General features: G+C 40.2%; 1 protein-coding gene across 1 annotated transcript; it reads left to right on the top strand.

The window, feature by feature from the left end:
- Nucleotides 1–41: 41 nt before the first annotated feature.
- On the top strand, nucleotides 42–15,430 carry LOC111147119 (ALG11, alpha-1,2-mannosyltransferase). The gene is made up of 4 exons (XM_022503021.1): nucleotides 42–119; nucleotides 6,025–6,255; nucleotides 9,509–10,440; nucleotides 12,948–15,430. The coding sequence occupies exons 1-4, from the start codon at nucleotides 76–78 to the stop codon at nucleotides 13,217–13,219; spliced, it is 1,479 nt and encodes a 492-aa protein (XP_022358729.1). The 5' UTR covers nucleotides 42–75; the 3' UTR covers nucleotides 13,220–15,430.
- The last annotated feature ends 2,129 nt before the right edge of the window (nucleotides 15,431–17,559 follow it).

The following is a 17,559-nucleotide window of genomic DNA, read 5'->3' as shown; positions in this document are numbered from 1 at the left end:
ACACCGCCCTCTTCCTTAGGACCCAATAGAGAAGAGAACAGGAAAGCGCTTCCTGAGTTCCGGGGTCGAGGAAAGATGGCGACCACCAAAGGGGTTTGGTGCCTGTGCGAGTTATTGAGGTGAGGAGCAGGTGGTGTGGGTCTGCAGGCGTTTTGTTTCACGGTAATATTTGTCTGTTCAATGCAACTGAAATTTGCAGGGAGGGGGGTCTTCGTGTCACGAATCTAGGCAATTTCCTCAAGGATAGTGGACGCTCTTCCTCTCGCTTTGGCGTCTTCTAATTAGACTGGAGTTGACTGGGTTAAAGACTCAGTTCACCGCGTTTTCTTCGCCTGCTCATTCCAGTGAGGGATCGAGGTTCCCTTTCTGTTTTTTCTCTTCATCTCTCTCCAATTATTCTTTCATTAATTATTCATATTCAGTCCTCAGTTTTCTTTATGATGGAGCCACGAATCATTTTCCAAACTATCGTTTCTCTCCTTTTGGTAAAGAATAAATTGGCTCTTCCTTCTCACATCGTAGTTTCCCCGCTTTCAGTCATCAGAACTGTCACTGTTAACATATGTCACTTAAGTATGTTAACTTTAAGAATAAAACAGTTATCCTACCAGCAAAAATGGTTTGGTTTGGTTTGGTTTTTTGTTTTCCGGGAATAGCGGAGAGTTGCATTTCTGGATGCACAAACTATGGCAAAACCATAGGCAAGTCCAAGAAAGGAGAGGACCATTGTTTTTTAGAGAATGAGGAAGTTGGGGGTGGGACTGAAGGAAAGTCCTTTAGAAAAGCAAGAGTGGGGGTGCCTGGCTGGCTCAGTGGGTTAAGCCGCTGCCTTCGGCTCAGGTCATGATCTCAGGGTCCTGGGATCGAGTCCCGCATCGGGCTCTCTGCTCAGCGGGGAGCCTGCTTCCCTCTCTCTCTCTCTGCCTGCCTCTCTGCCTACTTGTGAACTCTGTCTGTCAAATAAATAAATAAAATCTTTAAAAAAAAAAAAAAAAAGAAAAGAAAAGCAAGAGTGGTGAGGATTTCTCCCGCCAACGTGCAGGAGTATTCTTGTAGGAGATGTGATGTACACCATTCCCTGTGGGGGCCTGTTGGTGATTATTTCTTCCTGTTTAGGATTCTTCTTTGGGGCTCTATAATTAACAGTTCCTTCCCTTTAGGATTTTTATGTTGGAGGCTATGATTGACAGTTTTTTCGTGAAATTGAAATTGAAATTTGAGTGATAGGGCTCCTTTTGCGTTGCCCCTTCTGGTCTCCTGACTCCATTTTAGTGAGGGTTCTTTTTATTTTCACAAATACAAAGTTTATGTTGAATCCTCTGCTTCATGATTATCCGTTGATCTTTATTTCTGGTTGATGTAAGAATAGTTATGTAAAATTTTATCACATAGGTAATACATTGTTTCTTGTAGAAAAGTTAGGAAACAGATGAGCAAAAGAGAAAATTCGCCAGGCAAGCTACCATCCAGAGATGGTTACTGTTAACATTTTGGTGAAAAACAAAAGAAAATGGACTTTCCCCTATATTAGTTATTGTAATACTACTGTATTTTGTGTGTCTTGCCCTATGTTTATTTTTTTAAAAAAAAAGACCTAGTATATTCCATCTACACAGTTCTTTCAACACCTGCCTATTCAGGTTGGAAAAGTTGTAATTAACACATAGCATCCTGAATAGCAGTGGATACATATTCTCTCCAGCATTCAGGTATTGTTTCTTCATTATTGTCCCCCTACTCCAAATTCTGTAATGATTATTTAAAACATTTTGAATAGGAAATTCTATTTTCAGAGGCTTCATATTCTTCCCTGCTATTTGAAATATCCCTAACTCAGTCTTTGCACATTATAATGGCTAAAGAAATGTTGAATGAATGACTCACTGTTGATTATAGTTATCTTTTTTAAAGCTTTGTGTTTCTATGGTAAGCATTATTTAATAGCACATATTTTTAGTTATATTTAAACAAATTCTAAAATGGGTAGTTTTTTCTAAAGATTGATTTATTTTAGAGATGGGGGAGGGGCAGAGGGAGAGGAGGAGAGAGATTTCTTAAGCAGACTCCCTGCTGAGCTTGAAGCTGGACAAAGGCTGGATCCTAGGACCCTGAGATCATAACCTGAGCCTGGCGATTAACCAACTGAGCCACCTAGGTGACCCTAAAGTGGGTAGTTTTATTTTTTTTTAAGATTTTGTTTATTTATTTGGCAGAGAGTGAGAGGGGAAACAGGCTGAGCAAAGAGCCCAACGCCAGGTGATCCCAGGACCCCGAGATCATGACCTGAGCCGAAGGCAGACGCTTAACCCACTGAGCCACCCAGGCACCCCAAAAGTGGGTGGTTTTAATGTGCAAATACTAAGGATGTTTAATAAATGTATTTGTAGAGTCTGTGTCTTTGAAACTAACTGACTCAATAAAGGACTGGCTCAACTTTAGTCATTAACATGTTTTTTTTTTCTGATTTTAAGTTAAATCGTTCAATCTGAAAATATATCCTATGAATCTTGCCCACTTGATTCATTAGAAGGAAATGCCATAAAAGTCTTTATACTCTTATAGGTCAGCCACATTTCAAATTAAATGGGCTTTTGGCTTGTTCTGGGAAAGCTTTATAATACTGCTTTAATACATGAACTCATGTATTCCAAATATTAAATAAATCACAAATCTTACCACTTCTCTCAAACTCTGCTCATCCTTTAAGGCCATGGTTCTCAAAGTATGGTCATAGACCCTAGTAGGTCCCCAAGACCCTTTTAATAGTTCTTCAAGGTCAAAACTGTGTTTATAATAATTTAAGATAACATTTGCTTTTTCATTATCTTTACATTTGTACCAGTAGTGCAAAAGTAATGGTGGATAAAACTGTGGCTTAGCACAAATTGGGCAATGACATCAAAGTGTTCTTACAGTCTTGTGTTTTTCAACACCATGCACCTGCTAAAGCCAGTTTTACTAAGAATGTCCTTGATGAAATAGTAAAAATTATTAATTTTGTTAAATATTAACCCTTGACTTGAATACATAATCTTCTTAATATACTATATAATGTCTCCATACTGAAGTATGATGGTTATCTCAAGGAAAAGCTCTTGTATGATTGCTAAGCTGCAAGCTAAATTAGATACTTTTTTTTTTTTTTTTTTAATGGAACATAGTTTTTACTTGAAAGAATTACCAACAGATAAACTATGGTTCTTCTGACTTGGGTATTTGAAAATGAATGAAGTGATCCTCTCACTTCAGAGAAAACAAGTGACAGAATTTGTTGCTAATAGTAAAGTTTAAACTTTCAGGTGAAAATCGGAACTTTCATGGGGCACCTGGGTGGCTCAGTGGGTTAAGCCTCTGCCTTCGGCTCAGGTCATGATCTTGGGGTCCTGGGATGGAGCTCCCGCAATGGGCTTTCTGCTCAGCAGGGAGCCTGCTTCCCTCCCCCTCTCTCTCTCTGCCTGCCTCTCTGCCTACTTGTGATCTCTGTCTGTCAAATAAATAAATAAATAAAAATCTTCTTAAAAAAAGAAAATTAGAACTTCGGAAAATTTTTATCTGCCATTCAGAGCTTGACCACTTTCCAGTAATTAAAAGATTTCCTTGATAAGATGGGTAGTGATATTAACAAATGTGATTTGGGGATATTGTTCGATGAAATGTGCCCACATTTGGGAAGTCACCATGAGTCGTGAACCAATAGTTTCCAAATAATCAAGTCTTGATGTTATAAAATCATGTATAAGTAAAAGACCCATTCAAAGTGCAAGATAGGCCAATAGATTTCAGTATAACAGTATGAAAAGGTCATTGACTGGGTTTCATATTCCATGTTGTACCTGGCCATTAAGAAATTGCCACTTGTAGAGGCGCCTGGGTGGCTCAGTGGGTTAAAGCCTCTGCCTTCGGTTCAGGTCATGATCCCAGGGTCCTGGGATCGAGCCCCACATCGGGCTCTCTGCTCGGCGGAGAGCCTGCTTCCTCCTCTCTCTCTGCCTGCCTCTTTGCCTACTTGTGATCTCTGTCTGTCAAATAAATAAATAAAATCTTTAAAAAAAAAAAAAAAAGAAATTGCCACTTGTCTAATTTGGTATAATATCACAGAAAAATACTGTATCTGAAAAGACTATTTAAACATACTCCCTTTTCCTACTACATTTCTGAGTGAGCCTGGATTGCCTTCATATACTTCGTGTAAAACAACATAGCACTAAGATTGAATGCAGAAGCAGATGTGAAAAGCCACTGTCTTCTTTTAAGCCAGACAGTAAAGAATCTTGCAAAAATACAAAATAGTGTTAGTCTTCATACTGAATTTATTTATTTTTTTTTTTGGTTTGGAAAATACAGGGTTTTTGTTTTTGTTTTTAGTAAAAATTATATATTAACATGTAATAGATTTGTCATTTCTTTTTAGGATAATTCATGTTTTTAATTCCTCAGGTTCATTTCTCATATGCTCAATATTGGTAGATATAATCAATGTAAATGAGTAATTCTCAACAAGGGGTGATGTTTAGCAATATCTGGAGATAATTCTTATGGCTATAACTGGGACAGAACTTTGGGCTCCAGTGGGTTGAGGCCAGGAACGGAGCCAAACATCCTTTCATGCATAGGATAGCCTCAGCAACAAAGAACTATGTGGTCCAAAATGTCAGTAGTGCCAAGGTTGGGAAATCCTGATAGAAACAAAAGCTGTATGGTCTTCAGTTATTTTTAAGAGGTTAAGTTATCTGGAGACCAAATCACTTTAATAAGTCAAATACCTCTTCAGGTATAAACTTACTCACAATAAGAAATTACACATGAGAAATTGTTTCCAAACTAAATATGAATGAGATACTTATTTCTCTGAAGAATTTATGTGTTTTCTACTTATGGACAATGAGAACTTTGTAACTATACAAAATATCCCCATATATGCTTGGGATCATTAAGCCTTTCAGAGCCCAATCTGCTATTCACTACTATGCACAAACTTAGACCTTCCATATCTTTGTCCCCCACCTGTCACCCCTCCCCACCAAATACTTTAACTCTGTTTCCCCTTGTCTTGAATTTCAGTATTTGAGTTTAGTATTTTGGTATTTTTATGCCTTACAAGCTCCTTCTCCTTCCAAAGCGTAGGCAGGATATATTGCTCAACCCCTAACAGAAAAACATACTTTGAAAAATTATTTTAGCACAATCTAAGAGATATCTGAGGAGGTAATAAGATTTTGTATTCAGTCAACAAATATTTAGTGGATGCCTTCTTTGTGCCAGGTATTATGCTAGGCATTGGCATCCAGTGGTGAGCAAGCCTGGGTCTTCCTTGTGTTTGCAGAGCCGTAGTCAGCCTGGCAGTAAGAGAGCCTTTTAGCAGCCATGTGGGAGTGAGTTCACTAATGTGCGTGAAGTAGATTGTTGGTGCATTTTTGGCAACTCATTTAGAGGCACATGAAAGAAGGCGGTGATTTTTGGATCATAGAAACAGATCAAATGCAGAACTTGTAATAGAAATGGAAGTATCTAAGTTCCTTTTGCCCCAGAAATTGTTCTATTTGAGGTGCAGCGAGAGAATGAAAATGATTTACTATATCATCAGACTTTTAACAAATTAAAAGTTCATTATTAATCATTCAAAGACATATTGCTTGGGTTCTGTGTGATAATTCTGAGGGTCAGATGCCATTCCTACATGTCTTGTTTAGCTTAGTAATTAAATTTGTTTTTAATCCTTTAACAAATACACTGTTAGGAGAAAGGTGGCTCATCATTGATTTTCACTGTCAATTAAAAAGAAAAGTTATGTTGAATTGCTAGCATTCTGGGGCGATTGGAATTAAAAAGGATTTGCCTTTTGATATTGGACATTTTATATGTGTTAGAATATTAAAAATTGAGTATTTTGTTAGCAGACTTCCAGCTATAAAAATTTTGTCTTCATTATTAATATAGAAAGCGGGTATATAAAAGTAGACTTTAATTTGTAGTTTCTTTTGAATAGGCATTGTGTTGATTTTTACATTTTCCTTTTTGTTTCAGATTTTTTTATTCATTATTCCTCCCTGGGCTGGCAGTCTGTGGAACTTTATGCGTATGTCTGTTTATTATCCTCTGGGGAATCAGACTGCTGCTACAGAGAAAGAAAGCATTAGTATCAACTAGCAAAAATGGGAAAAAGCAGATGGTAGTTGCATTTTTTCATCCTTACTGCAATGCTGGCGGAGGAGGAGAAAGAGTTTTGTGGTGTGCCTTAAGGGCCCTGCAGAAAAAGTAGGTATGCATCTTTCTTAGCTAATTTACTTTATTATTACTATTTTTTAAAAAAATCATTATCCAGATATTTACCTTTCTCTAGTACCTTATTCATAGCCAGGAATTAACTGTCTTCAATAAGGAAATACTTCTGTTACATGCCAACCCACCATACAAGATCCTGTGGAATTTTAGTTGATATGATAAAGAAATAGAAAGGGAGGGCAACTGGGTGGCTCTGTTGGTTAAGCGACTGCCTTCGGCTCAGGTCATGATCCTGGAGTCCCGGGATCAAGTCCCACGTTGGCTCCTTGCTCAGCAGGGAGTCTGCTTCTCCCTCTGACCCTTCCCACTCTCATGCTCTCTCTCGCTTATTCTCTCTCAAATAAATAAAATCTTTTTAAAAGAATGAAAGAAAGAAAGGGAAAATGCCTGCCCTTTGATTGTAAAATTTAGTGGGGATAACTGTCACCTTGGAAGAATATGTAGAGAAGAGCTTGAATAATAAACAAATACACCAATTCATAAGGAGTGCTTTAAACTGAATACTTTTAGTAGTAGTGGCACAGAGGAAATCATCTGTATGAACGCATCTATTTGATTCTGATGTTGAGGTCATTACCAGTTAGATAGTCTTAAGTTACCATGTTAGAAAGAGTATGCCGTTAAAAAGGGTCATTTAAAGTTTTAGGCTTTGTTCTCCCTACCTGCACTCCCATCCTCACCCCAGAAATGTTTACGATCCCCTTGTAGAGGAGGAACAAACAGTAAAGTCGAAGTTCCATTGATGGATGTATCATAGGAGGAAAACTATTATTCCTCCATGGTTACACTACTTCCTGGCACTCACCCTTCATCCAGATCCAGAGCCTTCACCCAGAATTCCCTCCACTCTACATTTCTATATTCTCGGCTCATCCTGGCTTCCAGCCACCACCCCTGTATTACCTCTGCCATCTTCCATAACTGCCTGGGTTCAAAACACTTTCTTTAATCTCAGCTTACTATCCATCTCCTTGAGGCCTTCCCTACTCCTACTCTAATCCCTCCAGTTCTTTGCTTCACATAACTCCACATTAACTTGTCTAACTGGATTATCTAGCTTTTGAGGGCATTGGTAAAGTTTTGTGATAGCTCTACCAGGTATGGACCCTAGATTTTAGCTGAGGGAGACAGACAAGATAATAAGCAAAGTAGAAAAATATCAAATGGTGAGAAATGCTATGTGAGAAATACAAACAGCATAATTTGTGAGTCCATATTTTAGACTGAGTAATTAGGGAAAATCTCCAAGGAGGTAATACCTGAAGTCTAAATGACAAAAGCAGCCGACATTTACTGAGCATTTACTCTATGCCAAGCATTGTTTGAAGTGCTTTACAGGTGTTAGCTTACTAAATTCTCAGAACAACCTTATGAGGTTTTTACTGTTACCTTCATTTGACTGACGAGGAAATGGAGTTACCAGAGTCCATATTATAAACCACAGACCATACTGTCTGCCTCAGGAAGAGACAGTGAAGATGAGAAAAGAGAATTCAAAGCAGAGGGAACAGCTCCTGCAAGTCCCCTGGGACCCAGAAGGAGCTTGGCTTGTTCACAGAAAGGAACCCAGTTTGGCTGACCCTGTGGGCATGTGAGAGTGGAGGCAGGGCCCACATTACACAGGGCTTGAGTGAATAGGGTAAGGAGTTTAGATTTTATTCTAAGTGCTCTGGAAAACCCTGTGAGGATTTCAAACAGAGAGATGACATTCTGCTTATCTGTTGTTGCATATCCACCCCAAAATATAATGGCTAAAACAATGTATCATTGTTTCTAATAGTCTGGGGACCAACAGGTCCTGTTGGGAATCCCTCATGCCAAGCGGCTGCAACTATGTGGCAGCTGGGGCCGAGTCATCTGAAGGCCTCTATTAACATGTCTGCTTCCTGGGCTGGGACGATGGCAACAGCTATAGTGGCTGAGGGTGGGAGGCGTGGGTCAGGCATCTCTGTCACCCCACAGCCTCTCCACATGACAGCCTTGGGTTTGCACAGAACACGGCAGCCAGACTCCTTATATGGCAGCTGACTTCTCTAGAGCAAGGTAAAAGTTGCCATTCTCTTAGAGCCTGGGTCTAGAGACTGCCAAAATGTCACCTTTGACATAGTCTGATGGTAAAAGGAGTCACAGAGCCTGCTATGATTCCAGGGGAGGGGACATAGATTCCTCCCCTTGATAAGTGTCAAAGAATTTGTGGCCACCTCATCAGATGATAATCCCTTTCACATTTTATAAGGATGATTCTGGCTGCTGGGAGGTGCTGTTCCGTGCTCGTCCTTTAGGTCTGCACAACACCCTGTGGCTATCTCTATCAACACATTCCACAGAGTTGTGCAGTTTTCGGTTTGTATCTCTCTTTCCCCCACTGGACTCAGCTCCTTGAGGGTAAAGACTCTAATCTCTGAATCCCCAGAACCAAGTAGCTCATAGTAGACACTAAATAAATGTTTGATGACTCAAAGAATAACTAGAAACACAGAACAAATGCCAAAAGCATAAATAGAAGAGTGTAGTTTTACGTATTTCCATTATAATTCTATCAGATCTAATTTTGATGGCAGGCACCAGATCTAGCTTTTAGAATCTTATTGCATCTCCCAGATAAAAACACTGAGTAATGCTTTAGTACCTACGGTCCTATCTAAAGATACATTTAGTAAGTTTTAATTCTTGTTTGTGATTGTTATTAGTATTTTGTTACCATTTTATATTGAGAGAGTTGTCAAAATTAAGTTTCTGAATATTTCTTAAAAACAGAATCAGCAATTTTTGTTGATGTCTGCTCTATGCAAAACTCCTTTTTTTTTTTTTTTTTAATTTGACAGACCGAGATCACAAGTAGGCAGAGAGGCAGGCAGAGAGAGAGGGAGAAGCAGTCTCCCCGCTGGGCAGAGAGCCCAATGTGGGGCTCAATCCCAGGACCCCGAGATCATGACCTGAGCCGAAGGCAGAGGCTTTAACCCACTGAGCCACCCAGGCGTCCCTGTGCAAAACTCTTAAAAGAGTAAATAGCAAAGAACTAAAGGTCTCATTTGGAGGACTAACATTTCACTAGCAGGGCAGCAGAAGACTCAAAGAGGAGCATCAGTAGACCAAGTATAATGAATGAAAAATCAGTGGAAGACATTTTTTTCCAATCTAAAAATAACCCTCTTTACGATTGTGAGAAAATAATTATCTACAACTTTTTGCTAATGAAAACCTTAACTATTACATTCTATTTTAGGCATCCTGAAGCAGTTTATGTCGTTTATACTGGTGATGTTAACATCAGTGGTCAACAGATACTAGAAGGTGCTTTCCAAAGATTTAACATCAGACTCACTCACCCAGTGAAGTTTGTTTTTTTAAGGAAACGCTATCTTGTGGAAGATTCACTCTACCCTCACTTCACACTGCTGGGCCAAAGTCTAGGGTCCATTCTTCTTGGCTGGGAAGCTCTAATGCAGTGTGTTCCCGACGTCTACATCGATTCGATGGGATACGCGTTCACACTTCCTCTGTTTAAGTATTTAGGCGGTTGTCGCATTGGAAGCTATGTTCATTATCCCACGATCAGCACTGACATGCTCTCTGTAGTGAAGAATCAAAATGTTGGATTTAACAACGCAGCTTTCATTACCAGGAATCCTTTTCTTAGCAAAGTAAAGCTCATCTATTATTATTTATTTGCTTTTATCTATGGACTTGTTGGTTCTTGCAGTGATGTCGTGATGGTCAATTCTTCTTGGACACTAAACCACATTCTTTCCCTATGGAAGGTTGGAAATTGCACTAACATTGTTTATCCGCCTTGTGACGTGCAGACATTTCTGGACATTCCCTTACTGGACAAAAAGAAAACCCCAGGACATTTACTGGTTTCCATCGGCCAATTCCGGCCTGAAAAGAACCATCCTTTGCAGATCAAAGCCTTTGCTAAATTGCTGAATAAGAAGGTGGCTGAGTCACTGCCTTCCCTTAAACTTATCCTCATTGGGGGTTGTCGAAACGAAGATGATGAGCTGAGGGTAAACCAACTGAGAAGGCTTGCTGAGGAGCTAGGAATTCAAGAAGATGTGGAATTTAAAATAAACATTCCATTTGATGAGTTGAAGAATTACTTGTCTGAAGCAACAATTGGTCTGCACACCATGTGGAATGAGCATTTTGGGATTGGTGAGTCTTCCTTTAAGTGACTCATTTGGTGCCATGAGATGTACATTCTAGGTTCTCTTGATAAAATGATAGCACTGTGGAAGTTATCCTTCCACAGTTCTTATCCAGTTTTAATGCTTTTCTCCCAGTCACCATGTCAGCTTTATTCATTTGCGACCCTGCAGGACGTGACAGGAGGTAGTCACTAATAATAGCTGATATTTACTGACAGCTTAGTGCATGTAGGTCACTGCTGAGATCTTTGCAATTATTACTTGACTTAATCCACTCTTAAACCCTGCTTCATATAAGTTCTTATTCCCATCTTACAAATAAAGAAACTCGGGCACAGAGAGGTTTTGAACCTGCCCTTGTCTGATCACAGTAAGAGGTAGAGCTTGGATCCTCATTCAGAGAGCCCCTGCTCATACCTGCCACAGTTTCTCTGCCCCACCTACCCTATCTGCAGACTGGGATAGGTTCCTGACCTCATCTCCCTGAAGGGCCAGATCCGAATCTCTGGGTGAGGCCCAGGTAGATGTATTTTGGTAAAGCCCCTCAGGTGATTTGTTGGGCACCAAAACCTGAGTCCATTGGGCTCCTCACAGTGATTCTGTTGGTTCTTCTACTGATTTCCTACTCATTACTGGAATGGCCTCTCCTCTTTCTGCCAAATCCCATTATAAGTGTCAGACTTTAATCTCCTTGGCCTTTAATTTAGCCTCCCTTGTTTTTTCTAGCACAAATTGCTCTCTCTACCCCTGATTCCCCATTAGGCATACATTCTGATGTAAAATCAAGTACTGGTTTGTGTCTAATGTGGTTCAAGATGTATTTCTCAAGAGGCTGCTTTGTGCGTCACACTGCCAGGTGTTACAAGGGAAAGGGAAGAACATAAAAGTGAAGTTTCCTATACTAAGGCTATAGTTTATCTTATACTCTTGTCTCTCCTTGGTTGGTAGCACCCGACGAAACCCAGACATACAGCCAGAACTTTCTGATTCGGCCCTTCTGCGCAGTCTGACTTCTGCGCCTCCCTGCACGGAGACGTAGTGACCATTAACTGTGCTGGGGGATATGGGAGGCAGGAGCTGGTGTTCAGGTACTTGCAGTTCTGTGTGTGCTAATGACCAGTTGAGTAGCACTTTGCTGGACAGGGTCCTAAGAGCTGTGCCCAGGGCAAGGGCAGGGCGACATGAAAGCACCCAAGAGAAACACCTGACACAGATGTGTGAGGTCACAGAACAATTGCCCAAGGAAATAATGTGCCATGGAAACGGGCCTGAACAGTATTTGAAGTTAGCCTTGCAGGAGAAAGGATGTCTAGCAGAGGGAGTGGCGTTGTGACCCATGTGACAAAAGGAGCATTAGTGGGCACACTTAAGGTGCTAAGATTTCTGGCCAGAACCTGCAGGAGGAACAGCACGCCCGAGGAGAGGGGAGCTGGGGCCAGATCACATGGCCACATGAAGCCAGTGGGAAAAGAGAGACTGATTCTAAGTGTTGGATTTTAAAGCTTTCTGTTCCCTCAAGTTCACTGTGGTTGCCGTGGCGGGGGTGCTGGTGAGGAGCAGGGAGAGCCAAACAAGGGAGGCAGGAGGATGTGTTGGGCAGCCTTATGAGGTGCTGCGTCTGAAGGTGATAGGCAAACTCGCTCAAGGGAGATTCTGAAGCACTACTGAACAGGACTTGGTGATGAACTGGATTTGTTAAATAAAGGAGAAAGAAGAATCAGAGAGGCCCTCCTGGGGCTTTGAGTTTGGACAGCTGTGTGAATGGTGGATGGCTTTCCCCTAGAGATGGCTCCAAGAGGAGAGGCAGTTGACGAGCCAGGTTTCCCATATGTAGACTAAGAATGATCCATGGGATACGGGAGTGTGTATGTGTCCATTGGGCACTTGTCTACACGAGTCTGCAGCGCAGGTGAGGGATCTGACCTGGGAACACAGACTGAGGAGTTGGCATCACTGACTGCCTCATTCCGGAAGGTCCATGGATGAAGGTAGAATTGCCTAAGGAAAGTGTGCCCAGTGAGAGGAGGGCCCTGGTATAAAATGCTGAAAACAAGAACGGTTTGCAAGTGGGTAGAAGAAGAGTTGCCAACAAAGGAGAAAAGAAGTAAAGAGAGGAGGGAAACTTCCTAATGCTGTTGTTTGAACTCCTGAAATTTCGCTCATGATACCTTTTTACACCTTTTACCTTTCAGTAACCATTATCTGTCATCTTGCTAACATTCTGTAGTCTTCTACCTTATTTTATAACCTGCAGTGTGTCTGTTTTTTATAGACTGTTCTTTCACCTGCTTGTCTGTTTCAATGAAGAGCAAAGCAGCATTATTATGAGACTTAAAAACGAAAAAACATAGAATTATTTGGTACCGTGGAAGTTTAGTGAGCATATTTATAAACACAACAGACATTTACTTAAATTTCTCATGAGTGTCTTAAAATCTGTGGAGACTTCTGCTCATCCTTGTTATGAAAGCTCTCAAATGTTAAAAGACTACACGGTTTTTGTTTGTTTCTCAGGAGTGGTTGAGTGTATGGCTGCTGGCACGATTATCCTTGCCCACAATTCAGGGGGCCCGAAGCTTGACATTGTCGTTCCTCACCAGGGAGAGATAACTGGATTTCTGGCAGAAAGCGAGGAAGGCTACGCTGAGACCATGGCTCATATTCTTTCCATGTCTGAGGAAAAGAGACTCCAAATCCGCAGCAATGCTCGGGCATCTGTAAGCAGATTCTCTGATCAGGAGTTTGAACTAGCGTTCCTGTCATCTGTGGAGAACTTACTTAAATAATGCCATATTTGTACAAATTAAAGATGATTTATATAAAACGGCTAAATACCTTCATATGTTAGTACTTTCCTGAACGTTTTGTGTATTATAATGAAGTCAGCCTAAATAGTGCTCTCAGCAATATATAGAGAGATGGGATATTTATTTCAATGAAAATGAAAAAAAGGCAAAATTACCAAATAGTTTAAATGAAAAGATTTTAGATTAGTATTCTGTCCCAAATTCTGAAAAATGTGGATCTGAAAGAAAAAATGAACAGTTGTAATGTTGGTATAATCCCTATTTTTCAGATCCTGTTTGTCCAATCACTGTCCGTTAGAACCCAGGAAAGAGAATTTCCCTTTAGAATATAGGAAATGTGGAAAGGAAAATGGAGAACTGACGATTAGATCAGTACTTTAGAACTGTCCTGACATCTTGGGAACACAGAAAAATTCTGGTATATTTAAATTCTAAATGTTACTGTGGATGACCTTCTTGAATATATCTGACGGTTTTCCTTAAAGAGAAAAGACACTTGAAGCAGGCGTCATCCCGTTCTAAAAGCACACAGCAAAAAGACAGAGGGACAGTGACTGCCCTGCGGGCGTAAAGACAGACGGACAGTAAATGTCCGCAGGCGTTTGTCAGGGGCAGAGGCACAGAGTCTTTCTGTAGCTTGGGGTTCACTAGAGTAGCTTTTTGTTTAGTGCTCCCAGTACATTTGTGCTGATGGAAAGGGCTACCCTGGTATCCCATCACAGTTCCACATCTCGGGAGCTGCAAGTCTGCTTGAAGCTGTTCAGAAGGTCGGAGTGAGAACATCGTGCCAAGATGCTCTTCTCATAGTGACGATGGACGAATGGGCTCCGTCCTCTCAGGTCTCTGTTGGCAGCATCGTGCCTTGGGAGATGATGAGGTGGCTTTTAGAAAAGCACTCCAGACTCCAGCATCTTCATTTACAAACATCAGACCTCCTAAAACCGAAGCTGCTTCTTAAATCTTTTTGAAATTCCAATTCTTCACCTATAATCTGTAGATGGTAATACCTGTCCTCATTACCTCTCAGTGACTCTGATTTGGAAAGTATGTGAAAAGACCTTGAAAACCAGAACTAAGTTTTTTTTTTTAAGGTATCTTTATAAAGTAATTTCATTAAAAGTAACAATATATAGTAGATGTCTCTTGTAATCAGTCCTCCTTATTAATGCGTGAAGACTCAAGGGAGACTCATGGTTACTAAGTCGGTAGCTAGGACTACTGTGCTGAATCACTAGCAGTGCTTAAAAGTATGTGGATATGCAGATAGGGCTCGAGAGACCTACAACACTTGGTGTTTTCTGCATACATAATTAGCTCCTTCTAGTTCAGTGAATGGACCTCTTGCACAGTCTGATATGTGTGTGTGTAAGGGGCCTGGGAAACTCTTCATCCAGTCAGGGACGCCGCCAGCTTCATCATCTGCTCCCAGTTACACTGTTGACTCGTCTGCGGGCCACCTCTGTCATCAGTTGGAAAAGCAGCAAAACAGAGTCCCAGGATGGTGGGACATAACACAGCTTTGGGTGGAGATGATTCAGTTTAGAAAAAGAAGACGGTTGGACACTGGAGCTGGAAGGCACCCTACAAATCCTCGGGTCCAGTTTCTCATTTTCAGTTTTACAGACAAGAACACTTTAAAGACCTTAAGACTCCAGTCTCACAAAGCTGTTTAAGGACAAAATCAGGATTATAGTGGGTGCTCTGACTCCAGCCCAGTTCATTTTCTTATCTTGTAGCTAGTCTTGGGGCAAGATTTGTGCCACTGTACCCGCAGTCTACCCTTCTACCCTCAGAAAACCATAGGATTAAAAAATCGAAGTGGACTAAGCAGAAGGAAAGGATGCAATATAGGAAAAAAGGATTCTGAAATGCCATAGAGCATTTTTTAATCTTGTTTCTTCAAAATTATTTTTGTCACACCCATCACTGGAAACATACTTCGCATATCTGTTCACTTTCCCTATTGCTAGTGTGGTTATTATGTGTCTTTTTTCCAGAATGACTGATAACCATGAAGTGTCAAAACAATGTGTCAACTACTGTCTGTCTGGAGAACTTCTGAGTGACTGTTCATTCCGATAAAACGTTTTTGAGTGGTCCAAACGTGGTATATTTTGAACCCCCAGCAGTGGGGATTCACATTCTTATTTGGGTTGTACATAATAAAATACATGTTACATGTTCTTTGCATAGTAATCTCTTTGTGTCTAATAGGATTTTGATTTAATAGATACAAAATGTGTTTGTGATAGAAAGTAATTTTCATTATCTTGGATACTTTCCTCCATATAGTACATATGCACCTCCATGCGGTCTCCCAATGCTGAATTGTTACCTACTACTAATATTTCTTAAGCTCCGTGTGCCATGAAGGAAGGAAGGGAGGGAGGAAAGGAAGGAAAGGAAAAAGGAAAGGAAAGGGAAAAAAAGAGAAAGAATTTAAAGGTAAAATTGTCTTGCCTCTGATACCCAAGAAAAATAGGTTGTCAGGTTTAATAGACATTTTTCTTTTAACAAATATTTCAGACCTACAAAACACTGCAGAGCTTCCTACACTTTATTTTAATAATTTTCAGGGTTTTTTACAAAGTCATCTTACAGACAAAATTATGAGAGAGTGGTCAGGTAATTATAAATGTTTCAGAATACTTGTGTTTAATTATGTAAATGTACCCTAGACTCCAGGACTATGATATAATATAGAGTGTCTGCTAAATCTTTCAATAGATTTGGGTACAACAAAAAAGTTACCCACAACAAGAAGTTGTGCAAATTACTAAAATCAAATTACAGGCTTGTAATTTTCCCTCTCCCACTGTTCCTCAGCTGATTTTCTTCTCTGTCCCCACCCTAACTCTGAGGCCACCATTGACTTTAAAGACGCATCAGTTCTAATAGTTGAGGGCTTTATGCTCACTTGGACTGTACATGTTACAAGGTACTTAGGAAGGAAGTTAAGAGTTGATACACCATTTAAAGAATGATCAGTTTGATGGCTATGATACGTAGTTACCAAGATGTATAATTTTTAATAAAATTTATTCTAGGGGCGCCTGGGTAGTTCAGTCGTTAAGCGTCTGCCTTCAGCTCAGGTCATGATCTGAGGGTCCTGGGATTGAGCCCCACATCAGGCACTCTGCTCAGTGGGAGGCCTGCTTCTCCCTCTCCCACTCCCCCTGCTTATTTATGTTCCCTTTCTGGCTGTCTCTCTGTCAAATAAATTTTTTAAAAATTCTTAAATTTATTCTAAAAACACATTCAAATCTGATCAATAGTTTCAACTTAACACATGGAGCTAAACGTAAATCAAGAATAAAATAATCGATTGTGCCTCAAGAACATGATTTAGGTAATGGTATACGTAAGATGGGTAAGATGAATTAGGGGCTGAAGTAGGTTGAAAAACCTTGCATGTATGTATACTTATCACAATGAATACTTCTTACTTTACAGCAGAGAACTCAAAATCTTAGAATGAATAAGGCTTGGCAGCTTTTAGCTAGAAACTTCAGCAAGCATTTTGTCATTGGAGCAGACTCGATAGGCTTATTCTTAAATATTGACCTTAAACATTCATTCCTCCCCACCCCACCCCCCGCCCCACATATAACTGAATAGTCTTTGGATCTTTGGGATTTTCAGGAACCATGTTTCATTTTCCATGCATTCAAGCACTGCTTAGTATTTGTTTAGCACACCAACAGATTTAGTATGTCTGAACCACATAATGTTTTGAAAGTAAATTAAACATGTATACACTGACCACTAAAAGACTTCTAGAATTAATGATGCTCCAATCTCTCAACGTCGTGCGTTACCAAGATTGACATTAACACAGTGGTGAGAAATTTTTAAATATTCTGAGCCTCATGATGTGATCATGCTGAGCACTCCAGAAAAGAGTAGATTATAACCCAAAACACCCAAGTTGAAAGAACAGTACCTCCAACATCACCAGGAAAATACAGGCATAAAAGACACATCATGTAGAATTCATCCCACAGGTGAATCCTGATACTTTCCCAACATTTAATGAAGTTATATCAAATGTAAACACTAAGCAGACCTTAGAAATAATCCGACCAACCCTTCCTCATTGTTTTCTTGGCTCAGCAATGGATCAATGTGCAATTTTAGTTATATTTTTATTACAGAGCATATATTTTAGGCAGAATTCTACCACTTAGAAATGTAAAGTCTCTGTCCTTCATAGCAACAACACAATAAATCAACAAATGTCTGTTAAGCCCCAGGCACATGTTCAATACTGGGATTGTTATAATGTGGCACTCTGCTAAGCCCCATATGTAAAAAGACCA

The sequence above is a fragment of the Enhydra lutris genome, unplaced genomic scaffold (assembly GCF_002288905.1).
Source record: "Enhydra lutris kenyoni isolate GAN:26980312 unplaced genomic scaffold, ASM228890v2 scaffoldscaffold15, whole genome shotgun sequence".
Lineage (NCBI taxonomy): Eukaryota > Metazoa > Chordata > Mammalia > Carnivora > Mustelidae > Enhydra > Enhydra lutris.
Note: the sequence above shows the minus strand (reverse complement) of the source record. Positions and strands in the feature narration are given on the sequence as shown.

What these genes read in the sequence shown, in the direction of transcription:
- LOC111147119 (XM_022503021.1), top strand. Translation starts at nt 76, where the DNA reads ATGGCGACCACCAAAGGGGTTTGGTGCCTGTGCGAGTTATTGAG. An exon ending in TGCCTGTGCGAGTTATTGAG is followed by an intron (nt 120 to 6,024) that starts GTGAGGAGCAGG and finishes TTTTTGTTTCAG; the next exon opens with ATTTTTTTATTCATTATTCC. An exon ending in GAATGAGCATTTTGGGATTG is followed by an intron (nt 10,441 to 12,947) that starts GTGAGTCTTCCT and finishes TTTGTTTCTCAG; the next exon opens with GAGTGGTTGAGTGTATGGCT.